Below are 12,023 nucleotides of genomic sequence, written 5' to 3'. Positions count from 1 at the left end.
TTAGTGGCTGTATCCAGTTGCGTGTAGAGGAATTTTTTTTCTCTTCATATCCCTTGAAACACGCCCTGAACTGATATCCAAATTACATGTTAGCGGACTCATATTCTGACAAGAATTAAGTCTAGCTATGGCGGGCTAGTATTCCTCTGGTATATCAGCAAATGCCAGCTGTTATGTTTCAACTAAACAAGCTCCCAAGTGTCATGCAATTTAACTAACAAGCTGCAATTGGTGCATTTCCTTCGATTTTTCAGGGGATTGGTGATTGTGCTTGGTTGGCAACATAACGTGACTACATGATGTGATGAATGTGAAAGGACAGATGATTACACTAAACAACACTTTATTTTTTTCTGCAACGATTTCATCAGTTGAGTTCTGTACCTCATGGCCTCTTGATATACAGAACCAGCAGATATCTGTCACTGACTGTATAAATAGACGGATGAACCCTCTTTACTCATGAACTGTTTTGAAGCTCAGTGTGGTTGACCCTGACCCTGCCTAAGTCCCAGCGAATTCAAAAACGGTTAAAGAGACACGGCCTTTTTATGAATAAATTCCAAAATATTGTGTCTTTTTAACAAGAAAAATTAAAAATCTGTTTATGATATTTTGAATCTCAAACATGTTCAATGAATAAATAATAAGTGCGAAAGATTTTTAGCAAATGAATTTTCAGAAAACATTTGGTTGTTCCTTACTGATAATCCGTTTCAATGTAAAAGCTTTTCCTTCCATTACTTCGGTCGTTCATGAAAACACTCCTCAGCGTGTTTAATGTCTTTGTTTTATTGCCTCCTGACATTTTAGTCTGACTGTAAAAGCTTTTTCATGTTCTTCAACCTCATCCTATAATACTTGCAGATATGTTTGTTCCCTCTGTGAGATGCTTAAACATGTGGCGGTCGTGTTCACGTTAGGCCTTAACAAAGAGACAGATCGAGTAAAGGCTACGATATGAGGCAAGAGAGCGAGAAAGAGTGAGAGTAAAATGGCAAAAGAAGAGAAGTGGAGAAAAAAATAGCTGATGCCAAACAAAGAGCAGGAGGAAATGGGATATGACAGAGGTTTGTAACAGCTGGAGTCTCGCATCAAAAGAACAGGGAAATTCACTTTCCTTTCTCTGCCTCTATTTGGAGTGCTCACAGTGTTCTTCGCACGCAGACACGCACACACCTTACCCGCCGCAAGTCTCAGCAGCAAGCAGACCCTTAGACAACCTCTGTCTGTGTGAGAGCCAACTCTTTCTCCTCTTGAACAGAGAGGGAATGAGACAGAGAAACAGCCCAGAGACAGGAGAGTAGATGGAGAGGGAAGAGAGAGGCCATATTTGTTAATGGGACTATCTGGGTTCAAGCCCCTTTGTTGGCAGGACTCCACCCAGCTCAACTGTCCTTGTACACGGGGGTGAATTTATAGAAGCTCCGGCACTATAGTTCCATTGTAGCCGAGTCTGGCCTCTGACCTTACAACCTCCAGTGGAGATTGGGGAAACACTGGCAGTTTCTTTAAAGGGATCCTTTCTAAAGCTGACTTATTAAGGTATCTGTCATGTTTAAGCTTAATGAAAAGGAAACATTGTAGGGAAAGTTGCAATTTCTCAGTGAAAATTTGCCGCTTGATGCTATATCTGTATCTGGCAACTTGTTATTTTGCTTGAGATGCTATACAGAAGTACTAGGTGGACCAAAACACTGGTTTGTAAGGAGAAACCCTTCAAACACTACCTCTAAAATCCCACATTGTTCATTTAACATCAGCAGCTACCTGAGCCGGCCGCTTGAAAAAGAACCACAAATACAGCCCGCCTTTAAAACATCAAGTTGATACTTCACACTGAGAAAACAAAGCACATCTGAATGTGGGAAGTGCAGAGGTATTGTGCTGAGTTTTATGATTTTAATTTCATCATCTATTTCACAGCAAAGAAGCCAAAATTCCATATTTTATTTTCATTCTCCCAAACAATTTTTCTATTAATTTCAAGAGAAAGCACAGAGTTAGAAGATAAAATAAAGAGGCAGCAAAGAACTGGAAAGAGCTGACAAAGGCATACGACTATGAGAAGGCAAGCGATGAGAGCACATTTTCTAAATAACAGCTGAAATGTTATGATTGAAGTGTTTTTTTTAATAAGGGAGGTAAGAATGAGTCAAAAGGTGCCCGTGAATTCTTGTTGTTTTATACGGAAGCGGTGTGTTTGTTTATGGTGTGCTATACCTTTAAGAGCTGCTGGTCAAAGCCCATCCCAGAGAGGATGGACCCATTAGGCTGATGAACAGAACGAAAGAGGGAGAAGGGGAGAGAGAGAGAGAGAGATGCACATAAAGAGAGAGAGGGAGAGGATATAGAAGTGAAAGGGATAACAACAGTAAGAGAAGTAAATAAAGGAAATAAGGGAGTTTGACGGACGAGGAGGGAAGAAGCAACAAAGGGCAGGAAAAAAGGGCCACTTCAGGGACTGTAACAGTGAAAAGAGAGATACCCTGAGAGATACAGAGAGAAGACAGGAAGCAGCTATCTCTCCATCTCTTCTATGCTGTTGTAAGGCGTCTATGGGTCTGTCAGTCAATCAGGACGACAGGCGGACGCACTCACTCGCCGGCTCCCTGTCTCTCACACGCGCTGATGACTTTGCTGTGTGTGTGTCTACAGATGGCCAACCTTGTGACATCGCTGTGCTGTGTAGTCCTGGCCGCGGTGGTGGTAGCCTACGCTCAGAGACGCAGTCAGCTTGGTGAGTATGCACTTCATCTTCTTTTTGTTTATCGCTCTGGTTCACTTTTCGTCCGAGGCCTACTCTGCGTCTCCCTATTGTGTCTCGTCTTCGCTGTACTCCACAGCGCTCTCCTCTTCTCTATTAGTTCTGCTTTTGATGATGCTCTAGTGCCTTTTATTGTGCCCAACTTCTCTCAACTCTGTCCTTTTTAGTTTGTTCCACTGTAATGGATTTCTTCTGCTTCTCTTACATGGCACTGTTGGTGCATCTTTAACTTGTTTTTTTTGCTTTTGTTGATTTAGTTGGTGGAGTTAGACTGTGATTTTGAAGTGTGTTTGACGAGCTTGAGCTCCAGTAGCCACTTTTACTCTGTGAGGTCAAGGGTGCACCAGTAAAAGAGAGAAATATTAAGTGGAATGCACTTTTTCTCGCTCACAAAGAAACAATAGTTGACCGAATTAGCTTGTTGTCCCTCAGTGCGCGGCGCTAATATTTTGCCCACATTACCAAGACTACCTCCATAACAAATACGAGTTCAACAAAGAAGCCAGTCAGGTCAACTGATGATCATGATCATGTTTCAAAGGATTTGTGTGCGGAGGTTTTGAGGGAGCTGAAAAGACGTAATGCGGCGGCTGCTCTTCTGAGAGTTCACACAAGATGCGTGACCATAAATTAGAGCATGTGTGTCTGCGTGTGTGTAACAAGGGGGGAGTCGATTTGTCACTTGACTTTTAGTGAAGAGTGGCCTTGACCTATTAGCCAATGGGGCTGGACTCTTTAAGTCAGCTGACCCCGAAGAAAGAGTCTAAGGAAGTCAATAATTCCCAAGTGACGCACATCGCTATGTCACGAGGGTCGCCCACACACCCACACACACACACACAAGCACACATAAACTCAGCAGATATGGGAATAGCAATGCTGTCTCCAGGGGATTAGCTGAAGCAGCAGAGAAGGTAAGTAAAAGATGGATAACAAATGGAGAAGCCTGGAAAAAATTGAGAACATGGAAACAAACAGAAACAGAGCAGAGAAATGAAATCTATGCCCCAGACAAGGACATAAAACCCTTATGTTTTCTATATATATATCAGAATCAGTAAGTCTGGTTAGACTTGTTGCAGCCAACTAACTTATATTTTTAAGATGTTTTCCAATAAAGAATAAAACGCTAACATATTGATCAGCTATTTAAAATTTTGATACTGTTCAGAAAAGCAGAAAGAAACACGGAGAGAACCAGAAAAGTAAAGAGGGAGAGAAAAGGTGAAAAGGCAACACCTAAGGGAATAACAGATATAAACAGAGGGAGGAATAAGTAACGGCTAGTTCTCTCTTTGGGAAGAACTTTGTCAATCTGTGTGCGTGCTTGTGTATTTTAGTCTAGCTATTACTTTCCTCTGTTTTTGTGCAGCGTAGCATATCTGTACACACTTGCAAACACCATGTAACAACCAGTTGTGTACATATGCTATGCAAAGACATCATAGCATACGTGCTAACAAAAGCAGCAATGCATTTGCACCCAAAATCGGATGCACACGCCCTAATACTCGCACGCACGCACACACATTTACACATCTGCCTTCCTCGCAAAGTACCTTGTTTCTCTGACAAATTGCCAGCTAGGTTGATTGACAGACTTCCTTGGGGTATGCCTGACTTGGCAGAGAGCATGCACAGATTCAAACACACGCACACAGTAAAGCTTCTGCGCTCGCGCACACACACACACGCACACATACTCAGCGTAGTCAGTACCGAGGGATAGAAGAGGAATGAACTCTCTTGTTAGGTCTGACTCAATTTGTACAAAATGCACATACAGAGTAAAGCACACACTGCCTTTGTGTGTGACGTGGAGTGTATAGGAAATCCATCTGAGACTTCATAATTAATGACAGCAGCACATCGCCGAACAAAGACAATAAGAAACAGCGGTACAAAACATCTACGAGCTGAGTCAAACAAATGGATACAAGCTTCACATTTACGGGAGTCGATGGTGTCTGGAAGACACGGAGATGGCAAGCGAGAGGGAAAGAAGGACAGACAGAGAAGGAATGATTGAGGGTGGAGAAATATGAGACAGATGAGGAAACACGAAGCAGACAAGTCATTGGAGAAGTAGAGAAAGATGTGTGTGGAAAACAGCCTTAGATGTAACACATGTAACACACATGTATGAGGAAAGCTGGTACTGTTCCTTTGTGTCATGGACGGCCATGTTTCTTTCTTTCATTCAAAGTTTTAGAGAAAGATTTAAAGAATGCTAAACATGGTTACTATGATTTAAACAATGAAGCCCTGTCCACATGTAGAAGGATTTGCGTGTCCCCATCAATTTTTTTTATTTAGTTTGTCACTAGTGGACATTCCAGGCTCTGGTTACCTAGGTAACCTTGTTATATATTTCCCACCCCAAATGTTTCCCATTGAACATTAAAAACATTGCTAGTGTATGGAAAGAGCTAGCTCTTCTTGCCTGTATTTGAAATGAAAATACTGTAGGCAGCTCTGCCCCTCCGTCTGGGTTCACCTAATACTCCAAACCTGCTGTTAGCATGATGAATTGGTTGCTGGGAACCAAAGTCTAGGACAGTGTTTCCTTGTGGAAAACGTTTGGGGAACTACTGCATGTATTTAAGCCATATGTCTATCAACTGTATTAGTTGCTGCCATTGGTCCTTACCTCATTTAATTCATCTCAAATTAGTCTAATTTTGTACCCACCCACTTTGCGTCAACGCTCAGTGTCGCTACAACTTGATGAATTTCGTTCAGATTTTATGGTCTCTTGTTGCCCCATCGCTGCTTGTCCATTCCCGTGTGGACGCCCCTCAACTTGAGACTAAAGAATGTAATATTTTAGCTGGTGTTTTTTAACACCTAACAAAAGACTTAGCAAAGCCAACATGTAAAAATGGTTTTATCTGTCAGTTATACATTTTTTGGGCAGCCCGGGAGCAATTCCCGGTCGGGGAGCTATGTTTTGTGGTTAGAGAAGCAGCTTTTGGGAACATGAGGTCAATGGTTCGATCGCCTCCACAGCAGTGCCTTGAGCAAGCATCTTAAAACCTCCCATACTGCTTCCCAGGCTCGGCTCCAAGTGTGCTCACTCGGATGTTTTAAATGCAGAGAACAAATTCCTTCTATGTGTGTACATACGGCACATACACGGCCAGCAAAGCTTGTTTCTTTGCCTTGTTTTGACTGGATTTGAATAAATCTGCAACTTTGAACAAATTAGAAATAGTTAGTGAAACACAACAACATCCCAAAGGCCAGACTACAGTGCTTACTAGCGCTCACACACACATATGCGCAAAAGTCTAATTTCTGTCATATTTCTGCCAATAATGGATTTTTTTCTTCAGCAACATGAGCTCCATCCACATATAAAATCTGTCCAGGTACTGAGTGCAGTACACTGAATTTCTATTCATTGCTGCTGATTGTGATTTATGTTGACAAAGGTATATAGAAAGAACAAAAAAACTTGGATGGAAACCTGAGCTTCAGAAATAAAAGTCCATTAATAAAACATCCCGTGAAACAAGAGAGGAAAAAGAAAATAACACAAATCTTAAAATCCGCAGAGACGCAGGGAGTGAAAATTAGAGGTCACGGCAATTAAGCCTCCTTGGCTGTGAATTTGATTTTTGATTGCTTGTGAAAAATAGGCAGTGGGATGGTTAGAGAGGGCCAGGAAAGTTATTTGGTGGGTGGAAAAGATACTAGACGGCTACATGTTTGGGAAAAGGCGTGAGAGAATACAGACCAGATGACAGATGAAGAGATGAGAGCGAGAGCGTGGGAGACGGACTCAGAGAGAGGGAATGCTGATAACAGCCATTCAGACAGCTTTTCATGCTATGTTACTTACATATGCAAATACTCACATTCCATATGACAATGTTTAAAGCATCGATTTTGGTTTTGGAACAGATTTCTCTGCTGTCCTCAAGCAAGATCCTGAAAGTCTTAGTTCCAGAAACGCTGTGTTGCTCTGCTGACCCTGACCTCTCAGCATCACTGTTGCTGAGGAGGAGGGAAGGGAAAAAAGGATCAATAACGTCATTTTTATTCATTACTATTAGATAGAAAGCAGATCTCTCCAACAGTGGAGCAAAAGTTCATAAAAATAGAAGACTGTACTGTCAGAATAGTCTCTATGGTGATGAGGTGAGGAACAGTGTTTTATAGTTTTGACTCCTAGACTAAGTGAAGACATTAATTGACATTGTTTTGTGAAGATCAAATCAACTCTAATCTATTGCCCCTTTTCACAGCATCATCTTCATTCAGCAGCAAGGATGTTTCAGTTTCATAAATACTGCATCCGTTACATGACACCATAATTAAAAACGTGCAGTATTAATGATTAAAAGTCTGTGTTCACCTGTGCAAGTACAAATCACATCACTGTCTGTATAGCAAGGATGTAAAACACAGTAAAACTGCAGTACCCACGGTTCCCAACATATATACATCAACATAAATTCTACATTTGTTTCTTGGATAAAGTCGGTTTTAATTTCCTGCACCACAGTGTGTTGGAAAAAATGATAGTTTAGACTCTCCTGTTAGTGAGCAACATGTATAGATAAGGAAAGACGAGTCTGGATTCACTAGTTGGGTCCCCATAGGCTCCGATCAGACGGAATCGACTTATTTTTCTTAAAGATCCGATGTCTAGACCTTTGCAGTGATTAGCAGAAATAGAATATAGTATTAATGATTGTTTTAATTTATGTACAGGGATCTGTAACAAATCTTTGTGTCTGGGTTATGAGCCATTCATTTCTACAGTGGATGCTCTTCTAAAGAGAGTGCCTCCGTTTTTCTAAAGGAGCTCAGAACGGACGAAAAACAAACACTGGCCGTAGAGATGACCTTTCACCTTTTTATGTAAAAGGGGCATCTTGAATTTGATGACACTGTAGAGGTGATTAGATTTACTTGGTAGTAGCTATTGGAACCAGACAGCCACCAAAACTGAGGTTGTGGCGAGGGGTACTCAGCCTACCTGCTAGATGCCACTAAATGATACACACTTGTTATTTACCGCCACTATTTAGGACAAGCACGGTTTCTCTTTGTGAAGGCTGCCGCTGATTGATTGTTTGCTCAGTGTTCTCTCACTTTGTGTTCTTGCTGTACTTGTATTACTTGGTATTTGGATGACTGATGAAGTAATTAACCAAGATGTGACTGGAAATACAATATAAAAAAGAAGAGAACTACTACTCATAGACTCATAGTACATCTTTACGCAGTATGTTTCCTTTTAAAATGAAGCACCACATCACATATCTTTTTATTCCTGATACTTTTATTCAAGCAGCGATACAATCACTCACATTATATGCAAAGTAAAACTTCTCATGCACTGAGAACCTAGATATTACACATACATTGGAACAAATAACCCCTGTAAAACTAAGCCATAATTTATTTCATTATTTGACTTATCTCTTTGTGTCTCTCTTTTCATTTTCTCTGATTCTTTTTTCATCCTTCTCTCTGTGGTTTGCTTTCTATCTCATTTCAATCTTGAGATGTACCAGAAAGTCCCTAGTCAAAGCAGTATCATTCCATTAATGGGATGCCTCGAACAGTAAATACTCAGAACAAGCACAATGAGAATACCAATGAACCGAGGACAAGAAAACTCAATAGAAGGAGGAGGAAGTGAAGAAAATGAGATACAGAATGAGAAGAAATATGGTGTGACTGATATGCTTACCTTCACTTCCCCTCACTTGTCTTTTTATTTTCTGACTGAAGCAGCGCGGCTACATCTGCTCCCACACCACATTTCTGATTTGTGATGTGTGTGTGTGAATGTGGTGACATCATGCTGTTGACTGAGAGGGCATGTTATTTATGGGAGTCCATATCCTGATTGAGAGACCAACATTTCCACTCATAATCATTCCCTCCATCTCTCCCCCTTCCTCTGCGTCTTAATGCCTCTCCATCGTCCTCCCTCCTTCTCTCTCATTGATTCAGTGTTTCATCCTCTTCCTCCACTTCACTGTCCACGGCATCCACACTAGTTGTCCACCATCCTTTTCTCTCTTTCTTGTCTCGTTTCATTTCTTTACCTCCTCTGTCTGGGTTTTGTTCCCCCTTTGGCATCATTCCTCTCTCCTATTCTCCCGTGCATTAATCCATCCGCTGAGTGATCAGCGGCAGATTTATCACCCATGACATCATTTGCTGCTGCTATGCCACCATCACTAAATGTTTTTGTGTGCTTCATCTCTGCCCTCTGTTGATCGTCTCTACTTCATACTCCATCTGACTGCTCTGGACAGAGGAAAGAAAGGAGACGATAGAAGGAGAGGGGGCAGAAAAGAAAGAGGAAAAGAGAGTGAATTAGAGACTTCGGGAGAGGAAGAGGTTAACTCCCGCACTAATTCCATGGTATTACAGCTGTCAAAGCTGTATTTATTTCTCGAGCGTTCGACACGTGCTGCTCCGACTTTCCAACAAGCCTGGGCGTATGCTTTGCTTTTCTGCAGACTCATTTATCCACACTCTAGTTGAATGGATCACGTTAAATGTTCAAATTGAATTAATCCTCGCAATTTTTTAACCGCCCCTATCATGCGTGACAGCCAAGTCTAATCTAATTCATTGGCAGATGCTCATATAGACAGATGTAATTAGCATTAATAGCCACAGCACTCCAAAAGCAGGATGTCAGACAGAAAATAGACTGTATTAGATGCATTCCTGGGATAAGTATGAGTATCTTTTTAAGTAATTATTGGTCTTTTCAGTCAGTCCGATCTTTACATGACAATTATATGTCTCATATAATTGACATGTATATATACATCAATTATATGAGTCTTATATAAGTCCCTGTAGCTTCTGATCTAAATGTGGTATGTCATTATGGATGAATGTCGCATTTTCCTGTATACTACACTACTAAATATTCTTTTTTTTTCTGCTGTTTTGTCCCAGTCAGGACAGCCAGGTCTATTCTTAAAATAAATCTTAAAGTCTGTGTAAATTATCAAGGCTTAATATTCGCAAGAGTGGATTAAGATCATTTCATACAACTAAGATAAATATTACAGATGCAAACACTGCAAGAGAGGTTAAGCTTGGCTCAAAATATTCAGATCCACTATCATCGCACACTCAAGGAATATCTTCACAGATATTCTTCACTAATCTTAAACCGGCACATATTACATGACTTGAGACTGTGGTGCGACACATTGCTGTAAATCTGCTGAATGCCCAGTGACAGAAATGCAGCCACAATATGGTTTGCCAACCACTAATAAAATCAGAAGAAGAAAAATAACTTGCTGCGACTTCATAAGACTTTACAGAGGAAAGAGAAGGCCGAAGGTTAAAGGGGTGTGGATGAGAAACTTGTTGGGGAGGTGCAGAAACACATGCAAACTATCACTGCGGGGCCTGTAGATCAGTTTTAATATCTGTCAACAGCAGTATGCTGGCTAACGTTGGCCTTAAGGGCTAGTATATTTATCATTGTTTGACAACAGCATCAGTTGTTGTCAAGGACGAGGCGCAATCATTAATTATTTTTAGAGTGTTGACATTCTCATCATCAGAGATACATCCTAGGATGCACTGGAACACATCTTTACTGATCTTCCTGAGGTCATTGGGTGTTTCGGACCTGGACCTACGACAAGGTGACAACAATTTTTTTTTTTTTTAGAGTACTGAAGTAATCATTACCAGATAATCTGGGCCAAACCTCTGAGTGAGATCCAGCCTGGACCTTCACTTGTTCGGTGAGGTAAATTAGGAGTTAAATCAGCCCGAAATGTCTGTAGTCTGTGCCTAGCTTTAGACTGTAAAGACTATAAATTTCCCCCCAGCCAACCATGTGTGTGAGTACACAAAGTCATTGTGATGAAAGTTCTATTGTGATTTGTGAATCTTTGCACTTTCAGAATTACAAAAGACGAATTCAGACAACTAAATGTAATCAATTATTCATGGGATTTAACTGCTCTCGGATGTGTCACCAGAGAAAACAGACAGCTGCTGTAAAAAATGTCAGTGATGATGTTCATGTTGATGTCAGTGTCTGTTCACCTGTACGTCTTGTATGTTTAAGCCATGTATGTGCCTTCAGGGAACCTCGATCACGCTCATTATCCTGAGTAGCACTCAGTGTAATCAGTGTTCCCAGGTTGGCACGTTGTTTGTATTAAATTCAAGAAGGAGCTCAACCAATTGATTGACTGACTGTATTGGCAGGTGGATTACAGTGTGACTGACTGGATGTCTGGCAGGAAAGCATGGTAAAAGTAATACTAATCACATTTAGTTGTGTCTTTGGATTGCGGAGAATGAAGAAAACACGTCTTTGGTGTTGCCAAGAAGAAGAGCATAAACCCTCCCAAGTAATATTTTAAAGTTTAATTTCTTGAACTCTGCAATAATTTAGGTGTCAAAAGATCCAAAAGTAACTGAAACACTTCCATATGCTTGATACTGTGTATGATATATATGCTACACTTGGAAGCCATTGATTCACCGACTAACTGTCTGATTAGAGGATTGACTGGCTTAATGCCTGCCAGACAAATTAGTCAATTGGTTGTTATAATAAAATTAGTTTCTCAGTGCAGCCTAACAGTGTTGCACCCCTGCTGCAGGCAAGCAGTTTAAAGACTGAGGGAGTAGTTGGCTGACTGAGTTCCTGTCTGAGACGGAGGAGATACAGCAGCAGATAAAGAGGCTGATTGACACTGATAGGAATGTTATGTTTTTGCCTTTTGAAAGGTTCGGTAGATGATTGTACTGGATGTTTAACAGAAGAGTGGATAATACTCTATTATATTGCTAATGCAATAGACTCTAAGTAGCAGCTGGAGTAGGAGAAGGAGGAAGATAAAGCAATAATAGATAATAGTGAAAGAGAAAGTTTGTAAATTTATAAAGAAACAAAGGGAAAAATGACACAACATTGTAGCTGAAACAAGAACATAGCTGTCTATTACAGGATATTTTGGGTTAGTTCATACTTGGATTAGCATGTGTGCTGGTGCCAAGGCCTCCATTAAGATTTTAAAATGCAAATGGTGTAAAATGTTATGCTATTCATCATTTATAATCATTGACATATAAAACTGTTATATTTTTCTTTCTATAGCCATTTTTCTGTTCCGTGTTACAAACTCTTAGCTTTAAAAGCACACACTCAAACGCATTCATGTATTGAATACAGAAGGCTGAAAAAAATCAATCAACATGTGTGAGTCAGGGTCATGGTTTGAAAGAATTTTATCCA

General features: G+C 40.6%; 1 protein-coding gene across 2 annotated transcripts in view; it reads left to right on the top strand.

Annotated features, from left to right (window-relative positions):
• The window catches only part of cntfr (ciliary neurotrophic factor receptor), a 227,837-nt gene that overhangs the window by 90,963 nt on the left and 124,851 nt on the right, over nucleotides 1-12,023 (top strand). For both annotated transcript variants that reach the window (XM_084572083.1, XM_084572084.1), the window contains one exon: nucleotides 2,659-2,740. In XM_084572083.1, the coding sequence (XP_084428209.1) occupies nucleotides 2,659-2,740 (82 nt within the window). The remainder of the gene's footprint in view (nucleotides 1-2,658; nucleotides 2,741-12,023) is intronic.

The sequence above is a fragment of the Chelon labrosus genome (genome assembly GCF_963514085.1).
Source record: "Chelon labrosus genome assembly, chromosome: 22".
NCBI classification, from domain to species: Eukaryota; Metazoa; Chordata; class Actinopteri; order Mugiliformes; family Mugilidae; genus Chelon; species Chelon labrosus.
This window is presented reverse-complemented; position numbering and strand designations above follow the sequence as displayed.